The sequence below is a fragment of the Notolepis coatsorum genome, assembly GCF_963971535.1.
Source record: "Notolepis coatsorum genome assembly, chromosome: 5".
Lineage (NCBI taxonomy): Eukaryota > Metazoa > Chordata > Actinopteri > Aulopiformes > Paralepididae > Notolepis > Notolepis coatsorum.
In genome coordinates, this window is record NC_140169.1 from 59270476 (window position 1) to 59297568 (window position 27093).

At 43.0% G+C, this 27093-nt stretch overlaps 2 protein-coding genes across 2 annotated transcripts in view; one reads left to right on the top strand and one right to left on the bottom strand.

The window, feature by feature from the left end:
• fig4a (FIG4 phosphoinositide 5-phosphatase a) overlaps positions 1 to 23968 on the bottom strand; it is a 490173-nt gene extending 466205 nt beyond the window's left edge. Inside the window, exons 1-2 of the mRNA XM_084313832.1 lie at positions 23665 to 23968; positions 6835 to 6933 (exon numbers count right to left, since the gene is read on the bottom strand). Coding sequence (XP_084169958.1) covers positions 6835 to 6933; positions 23665 to 23727 — 162 coding nt within the window. The 5' untranslated portion in view covers positions 23728 to 23968. The remainder of the gene's footprint in view (positions 1 to 6834; positions 6934 to 23664) is intronic.
• A 922-nt stretch (positions 23969 to 24890) lies between these two features.
• LOC311228846 (26S proteasome complex subunit SEM1) overlaps positions 24891 to 27093 on the top strand; it is a 111592-nt gene continuing 109389 nt past the window's right edge. Inside the window, exon 1 of the mRNA XM_084314800.1 lies at positions 24891 to 25032. Coding sequence (XP_084170926.1) covers positions 24903 to 25032 — 130 coding nt within the window. The 5' untranslated portion in view covers positions 24891 to 24902. The remainder of the gene's footprint in view (positions 25033 to 27093) is intronic.

Below are 27093 nucleotides of genomic sequence, written 5' to 3' on the forward strand. Positions count from 1 at the left end.
CTAAAACAAAAACAAGAACAAAACGGACACCTGAACGGAGAGAAAACGGCTATGGGTGTTTAAAAGGCCTGCCTGTAGAAGTGGCTTTTTAGCTGCCTTTTAAAGATGAGATCTGAGGGAGCAGTTTTCAGGTTTAAGGGGAGGGCTTTCCAGAGCCTTGGGACTGCAGTCACCGCAAAGGCTCGGTCCCCTTTTGTCTCGAGTCTGGTCCTGGGCACCACCAGGAGCTCCTGATGGGATGGCCGCAGTGACCGGCTGGAGGAGAGTGGGTGGATGAGCTCGTTAATGTGGGGGGGGGGCCCATGGAGGGCTCTGTAGGCAAACACCAGGACCTTGAAATTGATTGGTGTTTACCGGGAGCCAGTGCAGGGAAGCAAGGATGGGGGTGATGTGGCATGATTTTTTTGACGTTGCGAGTAGCCTGGCGGCAGCGTTTTAGCTTTTGGACCAACTGAAGTTGATCAATGGATTTTTTTATTTAGACAGATGAAGAGTGAATTACAATAATCGAGTCTGGAAGGAAGAGATACAGGCCATTTCCAGTTTGTTGTGCGATACGATGGACCGGAGTTTTGAAATGTTTCTTAAGTGAAAGAAACAGTTGCGAGTCAGAGTTTGGACATGTTTGTCCATATTCATGCCTGATAGGGCACACAGACACTTGTTTTTGTTTGTTTAGCCTTTATTTACCCAGGGTAGGTTCGCTGAGCACAGATGCTCTTTTTCAGGAACGCCCTGCTTCACATTCACACAGTTCCATTTCACACCTGGGAGCTGCTGCCCAGTACAACCACAGTCTGACACCGTTGGCCACTGAGCAACTCCACTGGAGAAGTTGGGGGTTAAGTGCTTTGCTCAAGGGCACTTCAGCCGCTCCAAATTTTCCCTGCCGGTCCCGGGGCTCGAACCGACGACTTCCGGTCACAAACCCGCTTCTCTAACCTTCAGGCCACTCATCTGCACCTTTTGACTACACTGCCTAGTTGCACATATGCGTATATTCAGATACTATAATTGTATTGCCTGTAATATGTCTTATGCTATTACCCTGCTTGTACTTGTACCGCCCCCCCCGCCCGCCGTTATGATGCCTGAATTTATGCAAGGGGATCAATAAAGGAATATCTTATCTTATATCTCTGTATGATAGCATGTACAATAATGCTGTATATACCGTGTATATATATATATTTATTCTCACCATGTAAATATATCTATCCTACCATAGTGTCTTTATATCACTGTACATAGTAATACTACAACTCTGTACATACATCTGATTAGCACCATTGCTCAGTAGTACTAATTTATATATTTTATACCCAGTTTAATCACCTGTACATTGTAGATTACTGTTGCACTTTACTGTTACATTTGCACTCTGGTTGGATACCAAACTTATTTTCATTGTACTGTACTTGTGCTGTATGTTGACAATACATTTTAATCTAATCTAACAAAGACATGAACACTGTGGAATTTCCCTTCAAAGCCCTTTTTTATTATTTTTTTTATTATCTTTTCCCCCCTCCTTTTTCCGATTTTTCTCCCATCCCACTTGTAGCTAAGGGGCTACACAACCCGGACTGTATTAAAGATTGTTTAGATTAAACCACTACTAAAGAATATTAATAGCCAGACAGTATAGTTAGACAAAATGGCGGACACTCAATTGACGGCGCGGGGACAAGGATACCTGGTTTATAAGCATTTTAATCGTCATAGCAACATACATCTGAATTATCACGGTTCTCCTTTAATAATAGAATGTCAGAGTATCAAAGTCAGCGGTAATGAATAGTTCCTAGGTTACGGATACTCGACCGGAGCTCTGCAGGGAGTGAGAAGAAACGAGGCGATACGGGGAAAAGCAGGGGTCGCTGGAGACAATGGTTTCCCTCTGGAGCTCCAAGCTCCGGAGGAATTGTAGACTGGTCGGATAATCCTGTCGTCGCTGGAAGAAAAGGGGTCTCGTACGGAACCGGTCCTTGTAATCCTAGCGCCCGATGGCAGGGTTAATAGCTATTAATCCAAAAGCCTGTTGGCATAGATGGTAGCTAGCTAGCTTCGTTTGTACTGGAAGCTAACCCGCAGACTGTCTTCAATGAGTAGTTATATCCAAACGCCGCTGGGTTTAACTATACGTTTCTCCACGTTACTTCGCTTACACAAGTCACTATACTGCGCCAATAATGGCTCTACAATATTATAGTCGTATCTAAGTAGCCATTAGCTATCTGTAACGATACACTGCTGGTAGGTCTGTGTACAACTGTACCGGACGTATCACGCTCTCGCTCTGCTGCTTCTCCTGTTCTGATACTGCCGACTCGCGGCTGCTTGCACCATCCACCATATATATACTCAGACTGATTTCTATAGGGCTCAGCCGATTTACCTGTCCGGAATCAATGCGCCTGCTATGGGCAAGTCTGAACTTGTCTGAACATGTCTAGAACCATGTCTGGGGGGCTCGTCACTGGCGCCTCCAATGTCAAGGGCGGGACCCAATGAGGCGAGCGAAGAATACTATTATGCAAACGGATGGCGTAAAGATATATATCTTATATATATAAGCAATATACAAGTTATACAAAATAATAAACGCAGACTTTCAGTGTTAATCTGGACCTTCAGAACACCACTGTTAGTCGTTATACCAATTCCCAACCCCCTTCCTGGTTGTTGCGCACTTTCCCCTACTGTTGGTCCGAGAGGCCGGAGACTGTCACATGCTTTCCTCCAACGCATGTGTAGCCAGCCGGCAGCCAGCCTGGCCGCGCAGGTTCTCACCGGGAGAGTGTAACGTGTGGAAGGTCGCACTACCTCTCTCCAGATCCTACCCTTGCTGAGCAGGCGCCCGGACCGAACTGTAGGGGTCGCTGTCCACAAGGCTCCCCAACTTAGCCAAACGAGTTAGAATAGCGATAAGCCCGAGCCAAGGCAATGCTGACTCTACGGGAGTCGAGACCGCAGCCTCTTGCATTGGTGATGAGCACAATCTCCGCTACGCCACCTGACCGCCCTTCAAAGCCTTTGTTAACACCCCCTCTGTATCCTCCTTTCCTCTCCCCTCACCTGATCATATGTTTAGTCTATAGTTTTAGTTTATAGTTATATCTTATAGTTATAGTTTGTATAAATAGAATATACATTGTGTATTATGTTTACAAATCTACTACGGTCGAGGAGCCGGGAAAAACAAGCTTCTCAGGTTTTTCCTGAATGTATGTACGTTTAAAAAAGCTGCGACAATAAAAAAAAATCTAAATCTACACCCAGTAGAGTTAAATCTCTACCTTGGCACGGATTCCTACCCAGTCTACTGGTTCACCCGCCACGCCGCTGACCCCTACGATACGGCACCAGTATGAGTTCTAGAAGAATTTGTCTTTGTGAAATAAAGCGGTTGGTCTTCAGAGTAAAAATGTTTAACAAATCACTCACTTCTTTGAGGCTAAATGACTGTATAAGACTGAAAGCCCCATTGCCACCGGAAACGACACATTTTCTGAAAGAGCGTTTGAATTGATCTCCGTCAAGGCGATCGAAAGCTTAAGATCGACTAACTGCTGCCAATATGCTCTCTACTAGATCCCTGCAACGGGTGAACAGTAATTATTATTGCATTATATAGCCTGCATATACACACAAATGTGTTTCCCGGTTTCAATGGATTAAATAGGCCTATTATTTTAGTCCATATCGTCCCTCACGTATATATTTCAATAGGAATGTGTGAAGGAATGCCTGCGATGCGGCTCGCGGCAAAGACGCTGGAAAATTAAACCTGAAATGTGGGAGATTAACGAGAGACACCGTTACAGGCTAACCCTCGCCTACCTCTGTGGTGGTGTGGGAGGGGTTGGCGTTGACCACGCAGGAATTCTATAGAATTAACCTAATAAACACTACTACCGTACTTGTGGTTGAGCCAAGATGAGGAGTACGTTCAGCCATAGACCTGCAATACACTGGAGATCCCCCGACCCGACCCGACCCCCCCCCCCCCCCCCCCCTAATGCACAGGCACTTTGTACTATAAGGGCTAGCACCAGCCGATAGGCACTTTAAGGCAATGTGCACTTTAAATTGGAGCACTGAGCTCTTTTAGGCACTGTAGCATTTTTTTTTTTATTGTTTGTGAAATACTTCTACTTTAGGGATTGCATTGCATGTATTCTTGTATGTTTTTATATTGTATGTTTTTATTCTGTATGTACTGTATGTTTGGCACCAAGACAAATCCCAATCAACCATGTGTTGAAATGGCAATAAAGTTTTCTATTCTATTCTATTCTATTTCCCCCAAGGGGATTATAATAAAGGAACTTGACCACACAACATTTTAGTTGCTTTTTTTTTTATTTTTTATTCTTTTTTTAATAATCTTTGTAGGGCTCAGATTCAGATTCAGATTCAGATTCAGATTACTTTATTCACCATATTGTACAGGTACAAATGGAACGTGATTTGACATTTCAGTGCATGATTATTCACAAATAGGAACAACAAAATAATAATAATGATAAATAAATAAGTAAGTGCAAAACAGTGGTAGGGGACATGGATACAGTGCAGCATAGTGATCTCCATTGCACAATTTGCGAGGCTCTATTCCATTATATTATATTCTAAACCATGCTATTATCCCTGCATATGACCCAAGAGAACGTGAAAGGAATGGCTTCTCCTGCTGCTTCAAGTGATCACAGAGTACTTCATGATATCATTCTGCACAAAACAATCACACAGGGGAGGGGTCTCATATCTACAGAAATGGGGGGGGGGGGGGTGATGGATACTTTATAATGAATACTTCATAATAAAAAACCCATCATGTTCATAATCACCCACAGTGACAACAAACAAATCAACTCTCACCTCATAGATCGTGATAATGAGCAGTGTAGAAAAGAGAGAGGGGGGGGTAGAGAGAGAAGAAAAGAGAGAAAGACAGGAGAGAGAAAGAGAAATGGGAGAGAAAAGGAAAGAGAAAGAGAGGGCGAGATAGAGAGACTCAGCTCAGCCCCTCCTATTCTGGGTGTGAGAGAGAGGGAGAGGAGAGAGAGAAAGAAAAAGAAAGAGAGCGATAGAGAGAGACTTGGGCTCAGCCTCAGCCCCTCCTATTCTCCGAGAGAGAGGGGGAGAGAGCGAGGGGGGGGTAGAGAGTAGGGTGACCAGGTGTCCCCCTTTTGGTTGTACTGTCCCACCATTTGACCAAATGTCCCGCGTCCCTCATATTGAGAGGATGTCCCTCTTTTCGAAGCCAAAAAAAAAATTAGTCTAAAAGCCCCTCCCTACAGACAGTAAACGTAGCAACCCGCCTCTTGTCCACACACATTGCTCTGATTGGTTATAGTACTTTAGCGTGCTGCTTGCCTGCTTGTGACGTGACTGAGACTGAGTCGTGACGCTACCTCATATTGCAAATCTGATTGGTCAAAAAAAACACAACAACATTACAAGCGAACTAGTTCAAGACGGAAAGCAGTAAAAAGAAACGGACCTGCAGTTACAACCAAGACTGGCAAACGACACATGACTGGGTGAGGCAGATGGCAGGCAATCCGCAGCAGGCTTTCTGTGTTTTGTGTCATCGTTCGTTTTCAATTGCGCATGGAGGAGAATACAACTTGAAGCGCCACAGTGGACGTGAGTCTCACTTGAAAGTGGCTCACCAAAAAGAAACATCCAGATCTATCGATAAGTTTCTTTTTAAACCAAACAATGATAGTCAGACGGACAAGGTCACTGCAGCTGAGATAACAAGTGTCTATCACACAGTACACTCCCATTCATACAGGTCAGCCGACTGTGGTAACCTTTAACCTTTGATTTAAATCTATTCGGTGAAGACCATGGCAGTTATTCTAATATAGAAACACAATTTATTTGTATTATTATTTTTGTATTATACTACACTGTTTTCCCTAGTTCTGTGTTAACAGGGAATATCAAACACAAGACATTCCTGTCAAGTGATGACGTTTGAATATTTAAAACAGATGTTAGGTGGTATTTAATTTGTATTTATTTTGATTTAACCTTTAACCTTTGATTTAAATCTATTCAGTGAAGACCATGGCAGTTATTCTAATAAAAAAATGTACATTATCTATCTGTCCCACTTTGTCCCACCAAAATCGTACTGTTGTCCCACTTTGTCGCACCAAAATCTTACTGTTGTCCCACTTTTGGACTTTTTGCATCTGGTCACCCTAGTAGAGAGAGAAGAAAAGAGAGAAAGACAGAGGAGAAAGAAAGAGGGGGGGGGGGAGAGAGACTCAGGCCCAGCCCCTCCTTTTTTTTTTTTTTGCTTTTTCCGGGCCCTTTTTTTAAGGGCACTCCATCCACCCCCCCTCTTCGGGGGACAACTTTATTATTTATTATATGTTTTAACTATTTACAGTACAAAATTAAATAAAAAGTGTAGTAAAATAAGAAAAATATTTAAAAAATATATTTCATTGCCCTCTCGGAGGGGGGAACTCAGACTAGACATTGACAAACAAATTACAACTAACAATGAAGGACAACAACGAATACACATGACAAGGGAAAGGGGGGGGGGGGCAGAGAGGGGAGTAAGTAAAGTAGCGGGTGAGGAGGGGGATTGAGAGAAGGGTGGGTTATGGAGCGTGAGAGAGAGAGGAGAGAGAAAGAAAGAGACTTGGGCTCAGCCCCTCCCATTCCCAGAGAGAGAGGGGGGGGGCAGAGAAAGAGAGAGAGAGAGAGAGAGAGAGTGTAATTCCTCCCCAGGCCGTTGGATTACATAACAGATACAGGCCCACTGTACCAACGGTGGCAACAGCTCCGCTCAGCCCCGCTCACCTTGTCATCGATGATCACCAGGTCCTTGGGTTCGGTCCGGTCAATCTTCAGGACGCGATGTTTGGTCTGGGCCTGATTGCTCCCCACCAGAAAATACCTCTGGAAAAAAAAAATAAAAAAAAAATAGTACAAAAATCATTTTAATAAGGGTAGATTAGGAGTTTTTGGAACCCTGGCCGCAATGTCCTAGCGTACTAATGATGCTGTGTGGATCGATACACTTCATCCTCACTCAGCACAGCCCAGGCTGTTCCCTCACACTGGACACTAGGGCTGAGCCAAAACGTTTGAACGTTCGGACCTTCGTTCGTTATGTTGGCATTCAAATTCTAAAATCAACATTCGATTTTTTTAAATTTTTAATAAAATAAAATACAATTTTTTTTTGTCTATTCATTCTGTTCCAATGGGTTTTTTCGTCACAGTTGCAGATACAGATTAGGCTACACTAATATTATAGTAAAAAAAACTGATGAGTTATAGTCATTAAAGAAAGTTGATTTAATAAAAGAAAAAGTCGAAGTCGTCGAAAGACAAAGTTCGAAGTCCAAAAACAGGCTTCGGGGACTGATCTACTGGACACACCCACACTGGACACACCCACACAGCCCAGGCCGTTCCCTCACACTGGACACACCCACACAGCCCAGGCTGTTCCCTCACACTGGACACACCCACACAGCCCAGGCCGTTCCCTCACACTGGACACACCCACACAGCCCAGGCTGTTCCCTCACACTGGACACACCCACACAGCCCAGGCTGTTCCCTCACACTGGACACACCCACACAGCCCAGGCTGTTCCCTCACACTGGACACACCCACACAGCCCAGGCTGTTCCCTCACACTGGACACACCCACACAGCCCAGGCTGTTCCCTCACACTGGACACACCCACACAGCCCAGGCTGTTCCCTCACACTGGACACACCCACACAGCCCAGGCTGTTCCCTCACACTGGACACACCCACACAGCCCAGGCTGTTCCCTCACACTGGACACACCCACACAGCCCAGGCTGTTCCCTCACACTGGACACACCCACACAGCCCAGGCTGTTCCCTCACACTGGACACACCCACACAGCCCAGGCTGTTCCCTCGCACTGGACACACCCACACAGCCCAGGCTGTTCCCTCACACTGGACACACCCACACAGCCCAGGCTGTTCCCTCACACTGGACACACCCACACAGCCCAGGCTGTTCCCTCACACTGGACACACCCACACAGCCCAGGCCGTTCCCTCACACTGGACACACCCACACAGCCCAGGCTGTTCCCTTGACCAAGGTACTGGCATTACAACTGGAGTTGGTCCCCGGGCGCCAAACTGTGTGGCTGCTCACTGCTCCTAAATCCTAAATATTTGGGTGGGTCAAATGGTCCCTTGGGGAAATTCAGGCGTCATAGCAGTAGGGATGAGTACCAAATCCGGTACTTTTAAGGGTATCGACCGAATCACGTCGGTAATACCGAGTACCGATTCACGTGAGATCCACCGGTGCCAAATGTCGGTAATGCAAAAAAAGAAAACGTCTGACGTCAACATTTCGTTTACCGCAAAACAAAACCTATGAAGTGTGCCGCACGTTCATGTCAACGTTCACACGCACACAATACACGCTTACCTAGGGTTTGACTTGATTCAACAACAAAGCAGTCGGGGCGATGGCAAGCCGAAAACGGTCGCAAGTGTGGTTACACTTTACAAAGCTAGATGCAGACAACGCTCGCTGCAATATTATATTATTATATATTAACAAATTGTTCAAAATAAATAATAATGATAATAAATTATTTGAAGTTTGGACACATTTTTTGCAACCGAGGTAGGTAGATTACATTTTTAGAGACTAAAGTACAGAAAAAAGGTACCGTTGTATCGGTTCAAATGTGAAATGGTACCCAACCCTACATAGCAGCATAGGGGAGGGGGGGAGGTACAGATATGGGCATGGTAATAGTAGAAGACATAAATATAGGCAATAGAATTATAGTACAGATACAAATAAGCAGTGTAAACAATATAATTAAATAATATATATATAAATAATATAAGCAAGTAAGCAGTTTAATCAAAGGTGCAGATATCTCAAGTTTCGTTTTATTTGTCACACATATAAGGTTCATGTACATTACAGTGAAATGCTTGGTTCTGTATGAGCCTCCTGAGATTATACAGTAAAAAGTTAAAAGAATAAGGCCTATAATAACACTATACAAAATATACAAATTAAAGTACAAAGTGAAGTACAAAATGCAAACAATGAAGTACAGAATGCAGTTTTTTTGTTTTTTAGTTTTGCAAAATACTAAATCTAGCCTATTACTATCTAGCCTACTACTATCTAGCCTGGCTACTACCAATAGTATTTTTGTCTTGGAATAATAAGCACAGCCCTGAACAAATACAAAGCAAAAGCTGTGTCTATTAGCCAATTTGAAACCCCGTGTTTGAGAAAAAGGCAATGCTTTACTCCGGCATGGTGGTTATTATATCACAAGGCTGCGTAACAGTATGCTTTATCACAATGTCACTTTCAGGGTCATTATACTGTACGCTCAAGTGTACAAAACGCTTCGGAAGGAACATTGGCTTATACCCCCTTATCTACAATCCATGTATCCAGGCTCATAAATCTATCTTAACTCCTCGCCATCTACATCATGATGGAAGAGAGCCAGGCCCCTGAGAGACCTTAACCATGAAAAAAAACATGTTTCTTTAATAGGTAGAATTAATAATAATAATAATCATTCTCACATAGTCAGCGTATTTCATGAAAACAACAAATTCCCAGCATTAAAGAAACCTTTATATATTGTAAGGAAACACAGAATAACCAGCATTTTTATTAATTTATTACTAAAGGATTTGCACTACATCCCTACCTCGAAGCTGCAATCTATACATTTTGTACTTCACTTTGTACTTTAGGTTGTCCTTTAATTGAGTTAGGGTTGAGGAGGGTTGAGTTGGACGATACGAAATTTGGATGGGAGAAAAAGTGGATAAAAAAACAACAATGTTCATCAAACAGTGCTGAAACTTGGGTGCTGCAGTGTTGAGTGCATACTGCATACTAGTAGTTAAGACATATTACAAGGTTCCCACAGACATTGCAAAATGAAATGCAAGGACTTTCAAGTACTTTTCCAAGCACTATTTTTCATTTTAAAGGGGCATTTAACTCATTGACTGCCACGCTATTTTCCCATCTTTACTCCCTGGCGCCAGCATTATTGACCATTTTCATGATGTTTTACGAAGCTGCGATCGTTACCAAAAGCATGTTTTAGGTTCGGTAAAATATGACGCTGTGATCAATATAAAGGCATGTTTTAGGTTATGTAAAATAGACCTAAAATAGACCTTACGTTAGTCAGAAGGTACTACATAATGAATAATCCCAGTAGTTCCATCGCCATTACCAGTGGTGCGTTGTTATTATGGACTGAGCCGGCACGCAGGATAATGACGCCGCGCGCGCGCATGCGCGGTCCCGCGCGCATGCGCATATGTTCCCTCGCGCACAAAGCTCAAAGTGCTTCACAACAGAAGACAGGCATAAAATGAGCACATAAAGTGCAGACATATAAAATCAGTTTTTCACACCCCCTAGTGTTCAAACATAAATAAGACACTATTACTTTACAGTAAAATAGTGCAATGCAATACAATTGTTATATATATATTTTACAGTGCAATAAAATATGTAGCCTTCAATATATAAAGAAATTATATTGTCAACAGATATGGTGAAAAAAACAATGTTTTAAATGTAATTGTTGTTACATTTAGTTTGTATTTAATTTTCTAGTTTAAGTTAATTCAATTAAAGAAATAGTTTTACACAAACTTAAAATAATCAGACAACTTGTGTTTACGTGAACTTATTTTGAGAAGGGGAAAAAAATTACACAACATCACTTACATTTTTTTCAAGTTTCTTTAATAGTTGTCATAGTAAAATACAGAATACTTTTCCATTAAATGCTTTTTTCCTGTATGAGCTCCTGAGAGTGTGCTAGATAAAAAGTATAAAATAAAATAAAGTCAAGAGTACATAAACAAAAAGTGTTCAGTCAATCAATATACAAAAAAATAGTAACAGCGAGGTACAATGCAGCAATGGATCGGGTACAATTTAGGGTAAGGTGCAATGAGGTATGAATTCAAAACCATCAAGCTAACCCCCACCAATTGGTCCTGGGCCTGTATTTTGGTTTTGCTGTCTTCGTTATCTTGCTCTCAGCTGAGCGATGGGCTCTCAGCCAAGTTGTCACGTATGTTGTTGGATCCCAGAACCTTCGAGGTGGCCCGTTTATTTGAATGAACATCAAAGATGCTACTAGTGAAACCATTAACCGTGTGCGGGTTGGGGATATAATTTGATTCATGGCACTGAATCCCCTTTCACATTCTGCAGTGCTACATGGAATGACCTTTGTACAAATCAATAAAGGCCTAAGCTCATCAGGTATCGTTTCTCCATTGCTCTCAATGAAGTCCCTGAATCCACCAATAGTACTGTTAAGGTGCAGCTTGAATCTTTTGCACAGATGCCTTATTTCCACCTCTCCAAATCCTAGTGGCATTTCTTTTGGCCAGCTTTTACATTCAAGGACTTGGAGTTGTTCAAGCAATTGAACATACTGTGCTTCAGACTCTTTCTGTGCAACTACTGTTGACCCCTTAAAAGATGCAGTGGTGAACAACCGATTGGTTAGATTATCACTCAGACTTCTGAGAAACTGTTTCCGGTTGATGGAAATCATTTTTGGTCTGTCTGTCAGATTAACTGTGCCAAATGTACCTTCTTTTACTGCAGTTTCAGCTTCAAGGACTTTGTGGCCTTGTTTTTCTCCCATTGCATCAATGAATTTAATGCAACGCCTCATACGTTTGTCTGCAGAGGTTAGTGTCATGTTGCGGTTTTGCAGAGCTTCTGAAAGAATGCTTAACTCACTTAGGGTGTCATACAGCAGTGCTAAATCTAGCAAAAACTGATATGAAGTCATTTTCCTGAATAGACCTTCATATGTTTTCCTATCAGCGCTCTGTCGTCTCTCGTCTGTCATTGCCATGCTGAAGTGAGCACAAAGTGAGTCAAAACCATCCCACACAGCAGACACTGTGTGGAAAGAACTGGATACCCATCTTGTGTCGAGCATACGGCCAATTTTTCTCACTTGTTTTTCCAGGCTGGCTGCACACACTTTCAGTTGTTCTTGGTTTAGTGGTGATCTACTGTACACGGTATACAATTTATCCATAAACATCTGGAAATGGTTCATAGCTGTGATATCATTAACCGTGTCACCTACAGCAAGTTCCAGCCGGTGATTTAAGCAATGCCAGGTCAATATGTCAGGATACAGTTCAGACAGTTTTGTAGCTATACCAGCTTTGCGTCCCAACATGACACTGGTTCCATCACTTGCAAATGCAACCAAGTGCTTCTTCAAATATGCATCATCAAAGCCATGTTCACTGAGGCATTTCAACAGATGTTGCATAATTGTTTCTGCTTTTTGGTTGGGAAGTTCAATCAGATCTAAAAATAAGAACTCTGGGTCCAGGTTCTTGTCACTTTCAGCTTTGAGGTACACAATCAGTGTAGTTTTATCTCCAAGGGTAGTTGACTCATCAATCAGAATAGACATTTTACCTTCTATGGATTGGATTTGTTTGCAGAATTTTTTGCGCATTTCTGAACCTATATGCCTGGTGATGTTTGCTGCACTATCTCTACCATGCAAGATGAAGCCAGTGTCAGACCCAGTTTCATCTAGTAAATCCACCATCTTAAAATGATCTGAAAACGGCCTGTCCTCCTCTGCTAAAAAGTACACAGTCTTGAAAATATTATGTGTAGCCTTGAGTTCGGATCGTTTCATAGCGTCAGTGGATTTCTCAATTTTCTGTTTTTTTGCCTCATTGACAATCTGTTCTGCTTGGCAATGCGAAGCTGAGGTGTTGTGCAAAGTCACCTTTTTCCTAAGAGACAGCAGCATAGCATTTCTTACTGTTCCATTGTATGTGATGTTGTAGGTAGTCCATTCTGTATTCAATCGTATATTGTGGCCTTTGTAGACAGAGAAATCGGTAATGGCTGAGCACACTTTGCAGCCCAACTTCCCATCTTTAAAATCGAGCCAGGGGTAGTTAACCTGTCTCTCTTTCCACATCTTGTCTGACCATAGGTGAGGAAACGGTGAAAATGTAGTAGAATCAGGTGCAACACATTCATCTCCCTGCTGAAAAAACAAACAAAGAGAGAAAAACACATCAAAACACATTCCCAGCATATGAAAGACTGAATGAATGAATGAAAACTTTATTTAACAGATTGCAGAATGGGTACAATACAGTACTGTACGGCTCAATACACACAATTGTTAAGGGGATGCAGACCAGAGAAAGACGTTTGTCTTGTTTACATCAGGGTCCCCCATTTTCAATTCATAGTGACATTTATGACATACACAACATACAGGTATATAGTACTGTTACATTTGTGACATATGATATGCAAATATACAGTACTGTTACCCATAGATCCTGACAGAGAGTATATACATATGATGGGGAGGAGACTGTACATTAGGAGGGGGTGGGTGGGAGAGAAATATACATATGGTGGAGAGACCAGGCCCATTGCAAGTTGCTGTACTCTGTCGTCTACTCTAAGCCATCCTAGGTAGTCAAAGTGGGCAGGGGTGAGGTGGGTTCTAGGAGTAAGTTCAAGTAGTAGTTTGACCAGTTTGTTTTGAGAGACAATGAGACTAATTGCCTCTAGGGGTGGAATGCAACCCATTCACAGGTGTAAACGGTGCTTAGTCAAGAGTACAAACAACCCCCCCGCCCCCCACTCTCCAACCTCAGCATGCATAGACGAGACCACACTACAGTAAAATACTTATTCTGAAGACATTATTGTTACTTACAGAATTGAGTGGTGGCGATGGTGGCAGCCGATCCACTGGCAGTGACTGTGTACTTGTTGTAGGTAGACCCGCTTCATGCTGAATAAACAAAACAAAACCAAAACATTAGATGCTGCCTCTAGGAATGGAATGGAACAGTTTATTCAGAGTATACAGTAGGTTGTGTGACTGGTCCACCTGCTGAACAATTAGTCAAGAGTACAAACAACCCCCCCGCCCCCCACTCTCCAACCTCAGCATGCCTAGACGAGACCACACTACAGTAAAATACTTATTCTGAAGACATTATTGTTACTTACAGAATTGAGTGGTGGCGATGGTGGCAGCCGATCCACTGGCAGTGACTGTGTACTTGTTGTAGGTAGACCCGCTTCATGCTGAATAAACAAAACAAAACAAAAGCATTAGATGCTGCCTCTAGGAATGGAATGAAACAGTTTATTCACAGCAGGTTGTGAATCTAACAATACTGTTACTTGCCTGTTTGCGTTTCTTCAAATCACCATTTTTATCATACAGTGGTGGTGGGAGCTGCTGTGTATCTGGCAGTGGTGTAACACCACTGCCAGCAGTTTGTTCATCTCCCTGCTGAAAAAACACAAACAGAGAGGGAAATATTAGAACACATATCCTAGTTCCCATTAGTCATTACTGCATGATTTGTTTCTTGTCTAGCTAATTCAACAGATTTAAGCATCATGTTATTATTATGAACAGCAAGGCCTATGTGGCTATGTCAAAGCATGCTTTCATGGTTTTGCATGGTCTACATCATTGATTCACTATATTCCAACCACATAGCCTACACAGTAGATTACAAACAAAAACGAATTTGTATTTTTATTTTATTATTATTATTCCAATGTGATCGCGTGGCAAATACATTTTTCTTTGGCTGGCCTTGTTATGATAGCAGAATAATATATCTGCATTTCTGTCAGTACAAGATTAAGCAGTGAATCACATTGAATAATAACATGATTATGTCTTGATGTCTGATGGACTCTGTAAGACTGTAAACACGCATTTGTCATGTCTCATCAATCATGAACCACGATTATTTTCAAGAGAAACAAAACAGGCAAATAACCTAGCTAGTCAATCTGGACAAAAGCCTATATTAACAAATTAAAGCTGTTCAAATGCTTTTGCTGTTAGGTTAGTGTTACTTCACTTGCCTTCCTGCTCCTGGCGTCCACCCCTGGTTTAGCAAAACTAAGTTTGCTTTTAACGTGTGTCGCACTCGTCCTCATCTTCTTCTTGGATGGCATCCTTGCAGTTGTGATGGTGAATGAAGACAGGTAGTCAGATACTGTTAACTTATACATTGTATGTGGACGTGGTTGAAGACACCGGCCGCCTAACGGCTATTGTTATGATAATGCGAGGTAGCGCCGGGGCCCGGGAGGCAGGTAAACACAACGAGCCGAGTCGAGCGCAGCGCGTTCTCGCGAGCGCGTGCATGTGCGTGCACGCGCTTCTGCTCAAATCTTTAATACTCAGTGAGCTTGCACACCGTGCTACCCCGTCCCATGAACAACGCATGCCTGGCCATTACTCGTGTGCATTGGACCTGGCTATAATACGGGAAACAATAGGTTTCAGGTAAGCAAATCTCCGACAGATGGCTGTGTGCTGATTCACTTTGAGGGGGAGGGGATTGCTGCAGCCAGAGGCACAGAGGCACTGAGAGACACCTTAGAGACCCAGTTCAAAAGGTAGGCGATACTGCCACCTGTCGGGATTCGGTCGTCATTGCAATTTTAACGTAGGCAGCAGTGCCAGGGAGACACAGGCAGCTCCGCACGAGTGTTTAGAATGGGAAAATTGAAAAAAAGAAAAAAGGATCAAAATCTCGGGTTTGGCGCTCAACAGTTGGATTCGAAACACGAGAAATCTCGGGTTTGGCGCAGAAAGAGTTAAAAGGATCCAATTCACTTTTAAATGTGTGTGTGTTTTTTTTTATTGGAAAACAATCTGATCCAATATTTATACACTTTAAATAAAAAAATTATTTCTTGATTCAGAAAAATGTTATCATGGATGAACAACTTTCAATGCGAATGGTTAATTTGAATTTCAAGGACAAAGGACTTTTTAAGCACCTTGTTAAAAAAATTGCTGTCTAAGGAATTCCAGGCTTTGACTTTTCTTGGTAAAAAATCAAGCACTCGACAGTAGGATATTCAAGGTCTACGTGTCGATACTAGGGCTGCAATGATGAGTCGACGCTGTCGACCGTGACATTTAATCGATTTGCATATTCATGACCGACGCATCGCATCGTCACTCATGTGCCGTCTTTGCAGTGGAAAGCCATAACATGTGCAACATGTCATCTAACTCATTCACAATGAATGAATGATTCACTCGCATTGGACCTCGTTTTTCACTCCAGCTGCAGCAGTGAGGAATGGGAGGGGCTTCACTCCAGCTGCAGCAGTGGGGAATGGGAGGGGCTTCACTCCAGCTGCAGCAGTGGGGAATGGGAGGGGCTTCACTCCAGCTGCAGCAGTGGGGAATGGGAGGGGCTTCACTCCAGCTGCAGCAGTGGGGAATGGGAGGGGCTTCACTCCAGCTGCAGCAGTGGGGAATGGGAGGGGCTTCACTCCAGCTGCAGCAGTGGGGAATGGGAGGGGCTTCACTCCAGCTGCAGCAGTGAGGAATGGGAGGGGCTTCACTCCAGCTGCAGCAGTGGGGAATGGGAGGGGCTTCACTCCAGCTGCAGCAGTGGGGAATGGGAGGGGCTTCACTCCAGCTGCAGCAGTGGGGAATGGGAGGGGCTTGACTCCAGCTGCAGCAGTGGGGAATGGGAGGGGCTTCACTCCAGCTGCAGCAGTGGGGAATGGGAGGGGCTTCACTCCAGCTGCAGCAGTGGGGAATGGGAGGGGCTTCACTCCAGCTGCAGCAGTGGGGAATGGGAGGGGCTTCACTCCAGCTGCAGCAGTGGGGAATGGGAGGGGCTTCACTCCAGCTGCAGCAGTGGGGAATGGGAGGGGCTTCACTCCAGCTGCAGCAGTGGGGAATGGGAGGGGCTTCACTCCAGCTGCAGCAGTGGGGGATGGGAGGGGCTTCACTCCAGCTGCAGCAGTGGGGAATGGGAGGGGCTTCACTCCAGCTGCAGCAGTGGGGAATGGGAGGGGCTTCACTCCAGCTGCAGCAGTGGGGAATGGGAGGGGCTTCACTCCAGCTGCAGCAGTGGGGAATGGGAGGGGCTTCACTCCAGCTGCAGCAGTGGGGAATGGGAGGGGCTTCACTCCAGCTGCAGTAGTGGGGAATGGGAGGGGCTTCACTCCAGCTGCAGCAGTGGGGAATGGGAGGGGCTTCACTCCAGCTGCAGTAGTGGGGAATGGGAGGGGCTTCACTCCAGCTGCAGCAGTGAGGAATGGGAGGGGCTTCACTCCAGCTGCAGTAGTGGGGAATGGGAGGGGCTTCACTCCAGCTGCAGCAGTGGGGAATGGGAGGGGCTTCACTCCAGCTGCAGCAGTGGGGAATGGGAGGGGCTTCACTCCAGCTGCAGCAGTGGGGAATGGGAGGGGCTTCACTCCAGCTGCAGCAGTGAGGAATGGGAGGGGCTGAGTAACAAAATAATCCTTAGTTGGTCATAAAAAACAAACTTCAGACAGCTCAAAATAAATGATTGCGGGTAGTCCTTAAGTTACCTCCACGCACTCACCTAAGGGCCAGCCTTCTTTCGGCAACTAAACTGGCTCAATAAAAGGGTGATTCATATCAAATTAGGTCTTACACACAAGATAAGGGTCCTAAATATTTGTCCAATTACTTCAATCGCTTCCGTGACAATCATACATATTCTACCAGAAGGAGCAGTACAGATTTTATACTTCCTAAATTCAACACATTAATGGGCACAAATACTTTTTTATATTCTGCGGCATTGGAGTGGAACAAGCTTCCAGTGGCCCTGAAAAGCATTGAAGAGGGGGAAGCTTTAAAGTTTAGACACAAAGAAATGGCTAGCCAGTGTAATGTAGAGTAGGGCGTATCTGTCTATAGTCTCTTCAGATTCAGATTCAGACTCCTTTATTGTCACTTATTTCAGTACTTTACAGCAAGAAGAGTGAAAATATATTTATTGTGGTCCCTGGACTATAGCAGCTTCCAATAATAAAATACAATAAATTTAGCATAGAATAAAATAAGATGACTAAAACAAGATTACTATATACAGTTCTAAAAAGTGTGCAGTGCAATACAATAAATGTAGCATAGAATAAAATAAGATGACTAAAATAGAGATTACTATATACATTCTAAAAAGTGTGCATTGCAGATCAGGATGTAGATATTATACTATGAAATTGAATAACAAAATGGCTATGTACAGTTCCAAAAAATGTGGTGTGATGTGCAATGAGCACATCACTCTTGTTAGTATGTGTAGGAGTTTAATACAGGTTAATGTTTTATGGGGATGCTCTATGTTTTATTATGAGGCTCTATGTTTTATGTTGACGTCTGTCCATGTCCAAAATCAGGGACCATGATGGAAATAAGTGCTTGCACTCTCATGTTTTTATCCCTTGGATGCTGTCTTTTACTCCACAATAAAAAATCAATCAAACAGTCTCTTAAATAAAACAAACAAATGGAGTCGGAGCAGCTATTGCTCAGGGTGTAATCATATGCAAGATTAATACCCATTTTATCATAGTATTCTCTGAGACATTGTGTCATTATTCTTCTCACATCAGGGGATCAAGTATTGATACAGTCTGGAAACATTACGGTGGGTTTGTCCTGTATGACACTATCCAGCAGCATGTTATTATGTAAGAGTCTGAGAAGAAACAGTCTGGAGAAAAGATTAAAGCTACTGTAAGTGGTGTTTTTTTTTCTTTTCTTTTTTTAAATAAGTGTTAGATAGCTCTACATTCTGACAGCCATCACTGGTCCGTACATGGGTCTCCCAGTCCCTCCACTCTGCAGTAAACAGACATTTATTTTTCTGGTATCCTGTTCTCACGTTATCCAATCAGGAGAGAGAACGCTAGATTTTTTTTTTTTATTACTTATTTCAAGAAATCTTGCCTAACCAGATTTGCTTACGGCACTTGTAGATTATTTAACCTGTTTAAGGCACAAAAATTATATTGTTTGCTTAAAACTCGTTTTTATTTCTTATTGTAACACTTATTGTGTTCTTATTGTTTTGTCAGACCGTTTCTTTCAGTGTGGAGTTCAAGTGTATGTTCTGTTTACTGCAGAGTGGAGGGACTGAGAGACCCATGTTACTGACCAGACACTCTATATCAGTGATGGCTGTTTACTGCAGAGTGGAGGGACTGGGAGACCCATGTTACTGACCAGACACTCTGTATCAGTGATGGCTGTTTACTGCAGAGTGGAGGGACTAGGAGACCCATGTTACTGACCAGACACTCTGTATCAGTGATGGCTGTTTACTGCAGAGCGGAGGGACTGGGAGACCCATGTTACTGACCAGACACTCTATATCAGTGATAGCTGTTTACTGCAGAGCAGAGGGACTGGGAGACCCATGTTACTGACCAGGCAGACACTCTACATCAGTGATGGCTGTTTACTGCAGAGCGGTGGGACTGGGAGACCCATGTTACTGACCAGACACTCTACATTAGTGATGGCTATTTACTGCAGAGCAGAGGGACTGGGAGACCCATGTTACTGACCAGACACTCTATATCAGTGATGGCTGTTTACTGCAGAGTGGAGGGACTGGGAGACCCATGTTACTGACCAAACACTATATGAAATTGTTTTTTAAAATAACAGGAAATCATGGAACGCAAGACCAAGAAGCCTACTTTGAGAAACTAACAGAGCAATGTCACTATTGACAATGTCAGGAACATTAATATTACTACATGTAGGCTAGCCTAGATCTAAGGTCAGGAGACGGGGCCTGTAAGCAAAAAAATCTAGGTCAAAATTGGAATAATTTAAAATAATGAATTGACTACATCTGGTTGGCAAAAATTAAGCAAAGTGATTCACCCACAGAAGTATAAACACTACCCCCCTCCTACTCAATTAGTTGATTAATTGGTCTGGTTGGTCTTAAGACTTTGTTAGTCGATTTCTACGCTTTTCCCCCCTCCATGCTAAATAAAAAAATATTTTTAAATGATTTGTTATCCTTGCCTTCGTCTTGTTGTTGTGATTTTATATGCTTTTTTCTTTTCTTTTTTTTTCTTTTTTTTTATGTACTTACCAAAAGATTTTATCTGAATATAATTGCATAAACTGTGCCTATTTACGCAAGAACCCCCAAACAATAGCTCCTAACTGTGCCTATGGTTAATCAAGCTTGGAGAGAGAAATAAATCTGGCTGCTTTGTTTTTTTGTACTATGAGAAACACTGTGTACTTTTACTTTTGATACATGCACTAACGTACATTCTAACACCAGATATTTTTGATACTTAAGTACATTTAATGTGAACTACCGTAAGACTTTGACTCAAGTGACTTTCTTATGGGTGACTAACTTGTACCTGAGTCACTTTAAAGCAAGATATCTCGACTTTTACTCAGGTATGGCTTTTCAAGTATACCTTCTATGCCACAGCATCGGACAAGGTCTACAGTACAATGTGGGCCTTGTGCTAAAATGTAACAGTGATATTAGTCATCTGTTGCATATGAGCCTATACCAATTAATAATAAGTATGGTACTGTATCCCAAAGCCCAGACAGCAAATGATAAGCTCTCTTATGCTGCCATCTAGTGATTCCAGCAACACACTTCTCCATCCTCCACTGTTCCCAAGGACTTCCCACTTTCACTATGAATTGAAAATGGGGTTTGATTGATTGATTGATTGATTGAAAAGTTTATTAACAGATTGCAGAATGGGTACAGTACAGTACAGCTCGATACATACAATTGTTAAGAGGATGCAGACCTGAGAAAGACTTTCGTCTTGTTTCCATCAGGGTCCCCCATTTTCAATTCATCATATGACACACATGACATACAGATAGACAGTACTGCTACATCTATACATTTATGACATACCAGATTTTAAAATACAGTACTGTTTGTGATACTAAAAAAATCCAGAAGAAGAGTATATACATTTGACATAGAAACTGTGCATTGGGGGAGGTTGGGTAGGTGGGGTGGGGCTGTACATTGGAGGTGGGGGGGGGGGGGGGGGACACTGTACATTGGAATACTGACATACATTTGACATGGAAACTGTACATTGGAGGAGGTTGGGTAGGTGGGGTGGGGTTGGGTGGGGCTGTACATTGGAATACTGACAAAGCCATGCTTGGTCTTTATTGTACAACTGGGTTAGGACATTTGTAGGGGCCAGTTTTGAATTGCAGTCTCCCGTAGGTGTTCTTTGAGAGTGTTTTTGAAGGTGGGTAGTGATTTACATTCCTTTACAGCTTTGGGTAGGGCGTTCCACATTGTTGTGGCATAATTGCGAAACGTGTTTAGTCCCTTGTTTGAGCCGAATCTGGGTTTTACATGATTTGTGGAGCTCCCTCTGGTGTTGTGATCGTGGTATTCACTGACCTTTGGGAAGTATTTTGACATGTACATGGGTACCTTGGTCGTGTAGTGTATCTTGTAGACCAGGCCCATTGCAAGTTGCTGTACTCTGTTGTCTACTCTAAGCCATCCTAGGTTGGCAAAGTGTGCAGGGGTGAGGTGGGTTCTAGGAGTCAGGTCAAGCAGTAGTCTGACTAGTTTGTTTTGAGATGTTTGTAATTTGGTTTTTAGTGCCTTTGAGGTGCTTTGGTACCATGAGGTGCAAGCATAGTCGTAGTACCCTTGAATGAGTGCTCCTGCCAGAGTCTTCAGGGTATTCTTGTTTACCAGGGAGGAGATCCGGTACAAGAATCGAGTTCGTTGATTGACTTTTTTTATTACATTGGATGCCATTTTGTCACAGGAAAGATTAGCCTCTAGGATGGAACCCAGGTAGGTAATTTCATCTTTCCTTGTGACAATATTGTCACCCACTGTAACTGAGAAGCCGTCTGTTTTGCTGAGTTTGTTATTTGAACCGAAGAGAATGGACTCTGTTTTGCCCATGTGTAATGATAGTTTGTTGTCGGCGAGCCATATGCAGATTTTGCCTAGTTCCGAGCTGAGGGTTTTTTCAACCTGTAACTTGTTCTTGTCAGAGACCAGCAGGGCTGAGTCGTCCGCAAACAGGAACAAGTTGCAGTCACAAGCTGACGACATGTCATTTGCATAAATTAGGAATAGTAGTGGTCCTAGTATGCTTCCTTGTGGAACACCACAGTTCACTGTGAGGGGGGGGGATAGGGTACCGTTTACCTCCACCATCTGTTCTCTCCCCTCCAGGTAGGATTGTATCCAGCTCACTGATAAACTATCAAAACCAATTGCTTTTAGCTTGTCAATCAGAATGGTGTGATTGACAGTGTCGAAGGCCTTTTGTAGGTCTAGCATGACCATGCCGCAGTATTTGCCCGCGTCCACCTCTTGCTTGATGTGGTCGTTCAAATAGAGAAGGCATGTGTCAGTGGAGTGGGATGTTCTGAAGCCAGATTGGAATTCGTAGATTAGATTTTTTATCCGTAAGGTACTTTTCGACCTGTTCGTATACTATTTTTTCCATGACTTTCGAGATGGATGTAAGGATAGAAACAGGGCGGTAGTTGCCTGGGTCTAATTTGCTGCCCTTTTTGTGCAGGGGTGTTACTCTCGCTATTTTGAAGTCCTTGGGGACGTGTCCCTGTTTTATGGAGAGGTTTATTATGTGTGTGATGACTGGGGTGATGGCGGCTGCTGAGTCTCTGAGGAATTTGGAGGGGATGTTGTCATGGCCAGTGGCCTTGTTCGGTTGGAGGGCGCTCAGTTTATCGAGTACCTCATCTGTAGTTACCATTTCCAGTTTGAAATCGTCTTTGTGGACGCCTAGGTTCTTGTAGTATGCTACTATGTGTTCTACCCCATACTGCCCTGAGTGGGAGGGTAGTTTGTTTACCAGTGTTGTGGCTATGTTTGTGAAGAAAGTGTTTAAGTAATTGGCTACATCCAGTTTGTCTGTGATGAGCGTGTTGTCCGTCTTTATGTTTATGTTTGAGAACCTGGTTTTAAGTTTTTTACTGCAGCCTAGTTGATTATTGAGTAATTTCCAAAGTTCACATGGTTTATTTTTGTTTTCCTCAGTTTTGTCATTGATGAAATTTTTTTTTGCAGTTTTTATCATGGAGTTTACGTCATTTCTTAGTCTGTTTCTTTCTAGTTTGAGTTCAGTCACGTGGGCTTGGAGTTCACTGCTCGTGCTTTTGGTAAGCTTTGACTGACTTTTATGAAATTCAGAGCTGAGGGGGACCCTGATCAGGGGGACCCTGATGTAAACAAGACAAACGACTTTCTCTGGTCTGCATCCCCTTAACAATTGTATATTGAGCTGTACTGTATTGTACCCATTCTGCAATCTGTTAAATAAAGTTTTCAATCAATCAATCAGTATACTACCCTGAGCGTTCCATGTCTTTCTATGGTGCTGAGCATTGCACAAGGGAAATAAAAGTACCTAACACAACAGTGGGCTTTCTCCTTTTGACCAAGCAATGCACATATTAAGCAACATTCACACAGAGGTTATTATGAGGGCCAACACTGGTTTGTTTGATTGATTGATTGAACATGTTATTAACAGATTGCAGAATGGGTACAATAGGGGATGCAGACCAGAGAAAGACTTTCGTCTTGTTTACATCAGGGTCCCCCATTTTCAATTCATCATAACATGACATACAGATAGACAGTACTGCTACATCTATACATTTATGACATACCAGATTTGCAAATACAGTACTGTTTGTGATCAGTCTAATCTAATGCACTTTCTTTTTTTTAAAGATGTGAAACTTACGGCTCTGGTTTCGTACAAAACCAGCCTCTGGATCCCGCTGATGACAGCTGCAGAATGCGGCATGTTTATGATTTCTTGATGCTTGTCAGAATCCCGGAAGAAACAGAAGAGCTTCGGCGAATGAATGAGGAACGATGGTGTAACGTTTTAAATCAATACTGAGCAATACTTTGACGAGCTAGCCTTATCTAACAGCTATAGGTGGTGGCAATATGCATTTCTTCATAGGAAACCAAAACCACATACAGAGCAGACCGTCAGCAGAAGCATGTCAGAGCATTGTCAACATAAATCTACAACAAATATCGATAATCTTACAAGCATAGGGTGAGTATAGTACTCGTAGAATTGCATTAAAAACCGCTTTTCGTGACTGTGTTTCTGCTGGTGGCCATGTCACGTGACTTGTTTCGATCATGTGACTGTCGTATCACCGCAACACTTCCGGTATTTTGAGCTCATGGAGAGAGGGGGGGGCTGGAAGGGGGGAAGGTAAGCGCGTGAATAATTGTTTATTAGAGTAACTAATCAACATTAGTTACTAATTAGTTACAACATTAGTTACATTAGTTACTAACTAATCAACATTCATTAATTTCATCCCCCCCGCGCTCTCTTTCCCCCTCCTCCTCCTCACGAGCTCCATATAACGCGGAAGTGCATTTACATGAGGTATCTGCTGGAAACAATAGGGGATATCTGCAGAGCCGCAAGCCCAACGTCTGGGCGGGGCTTCGGTTTGATTGATTGATTGAAAACTGTATTAACAGATTGCAGAATGGGTACAGTACAGTACAGCTCAATACATACAATTGTTAAGGGTTTGACTGTGCAGTAGTCAGTTTGTGCTGTTTATTTTTACAAGCAGTGAAGACTCGACAGCATTTGCATTTCTGTGTTCCGTGTTGCAGGTTAGGGACCAGGTTAGGGTTAGGGTTAAGGTTATGGTTAAGGTTAGGGTTAGGGTTAAAAATAAACAGCACAAACTGACTACTTCCGGGTTTTACAGGAAACAAAACAAGGTACAAGCCCTGACGCCCCGCCCACGCACAGTCAAACGGAGTACAAGCCCCGAAGCCCCGCCTCAAACAGAGTACAAGCCCCGAAGTCCCGCCTCAAACAGAGTACAAGCCCCGAAGCCCCGCCCAGACGTTGGGCTTGCGGCTCTGCAGATATCCCCTACTCGCTGGAAACGCCAGTTATGCTGTTTTCTATGACTTGGGTCTGAAACGTGATCAATGAATAGGTGGTCGATTATACTTGCCTTGCAAGGAACTACTAACTACTTGCGAACGAAGAGCGAACCAGAGCAACCGCGTGTCCTGTGTTTGATAATAATTCTTCACTTAATCACTTCCCCATATGCAGGTAAGAATGTGAACAATTGTGTTTTCGTTTGGTTGTGTCGGGTTCAGTTAATTTGACCTTGGAGAGACGGTAAGGAGAAGGTTTTAGGTTCAAAGATTTATTACAGAGTGAATAAAACAATATTACAGAGAATACACATCACAGCTGTGGAGTGGACACAAAATCAGTACTTAGCTCAAAGCTTCGCAGAGACGTGTGTCCAAATGCTTTCTCCCTTGTCAATTTATACTCCATGCAACACGTCTAAACAAGGAGACAGACTGTAAACCGAGAACATCACTATTTTAGCTTTGTCACAGGTGGTTCATTTGTGAAGGACATACTGTGGGTCGAATTAGTGCATTTCTATATGACCATGGCCTGCTTTAATACAGTAAACAGCACATTTTGTAATAGTATACATATTTGTAGATGGTTGTCTATACATTCTTACAATGGATAACTGGAACAGTAGATTGATTCTTATATCATATATTTATGCATACTGTAACTAGTTTATCTTAGTAGGCCAAATCCTGCCTTCTCTGTCTGTGCTTCCTACCAACAGCTGCATGGCCTGGTCAGAAATAGCTGTTGGTATTGCCACTGACTAGAGGAGATTACAACACATAAGAATGATAGAAGAATAATTGTATTAATGTTGACAATCCCTCCTTTCACACCAATTTTATGGTGTGAACAACTGAAAACCACAAACCTACCATAATAATTACCAAACCATAACAGAAGTTAATATGATATGCCAAATCCTCCAACCCTATTGTGTGAGAGCGAAAACCCCTGCGGGACAGTACGATTTGGTCAAGGGGAAACTCTACTCACCATCTCTCTGTCCAGACGAAGGTATTTTTTAATACACAATGGGTGAGACCGCATAGGCAGTAAAATATAAGGCATAAGCTTCTGACGTTGGCGTATGGTTGGCAATTATACATGGTGTAATAACTAATGAAAACATCCATATAACAACCGTATATTACATCTGCAGTATAAAGAAATAAATATGTGGTGTTCCACACAGAAAACACATCTGCAGCATGCCAACAATGCATTAGTCACATCTAGTAATATCACCAAAAACCGCGGAAAAAATGTGAAGAAGGGATGTCATGCCTGGAAGGTCACACTCCATCCCTCCTTTGCGTATAGGGCGCAAAAATATAGCAATAAACGTACGAAAAAATCTTCTTATCGCTGGACCCATCTTCTTCACGTGAGTGATCTCGGAATTATTCTGATAATAATTAGATTATTTGCATTTTATCATTATCACCTTCCATCCATTCCATGTCATTCACTCAACTCGTCTTTCATTTTACCAGTAGGGCAAGCTTGATTTGGAAACAATGGCCCCGATTTATTCACTTCCCATCTGGTGTTCTTTCATACTGGTGTTCTTTCATACTGTTTCAACAGGTTCTAGTCATGTTTATTAATAATAATAATACATTTGATTTATAAAGCACTTTTCAAGAACCCAAAAATGCTGACCGTGAGTAAAAACAAATAAACAAAGAAACAGAGAATCACAGGGAATGAGCAACAGTATGAGGACAGAGGACCTTCAACCACGGGTAAACAAGTAACAGATGCCGAGTCCAGTAGGGGAAACAGTCAGGGAAGTAAGGAAGCCGAGGGGAAGGGGCAGGTGAGGGAGAGGAAGTAGGGAAGGGGAAAGGGAGGTGGTAGGTTGGAGGAGGGTGGTTATGGGTAGGGAAGGTTCTATGCGAACCGGTAGGTTTTGAGTCTGGCTTTAAAGGTGGAGAGTGAGGGAGAGTCACGGACAGTCTGAGGGAGGGTGGTCCACAGTCTGGGTGCAGCTCATGAAAAAGACTGGTCACCAAAACCTTTAAGTTTGGATGATGGGAAAGAGTGGAAGAGGACCGGAGGGAAACGGGTGGGGCGGTAGGGGAGAAGGAGATCACATTATCAGTCAGGTAGGGGGCCAGGCTATGGAGGGCTATGTTACGTGAACATGCTGATAAACAGGGGTCTTTCCTGGTGATACATGAATACTTTCCTGAATACGGAATGAACGGTGGAGGTTGCTGAGCCCTTTTG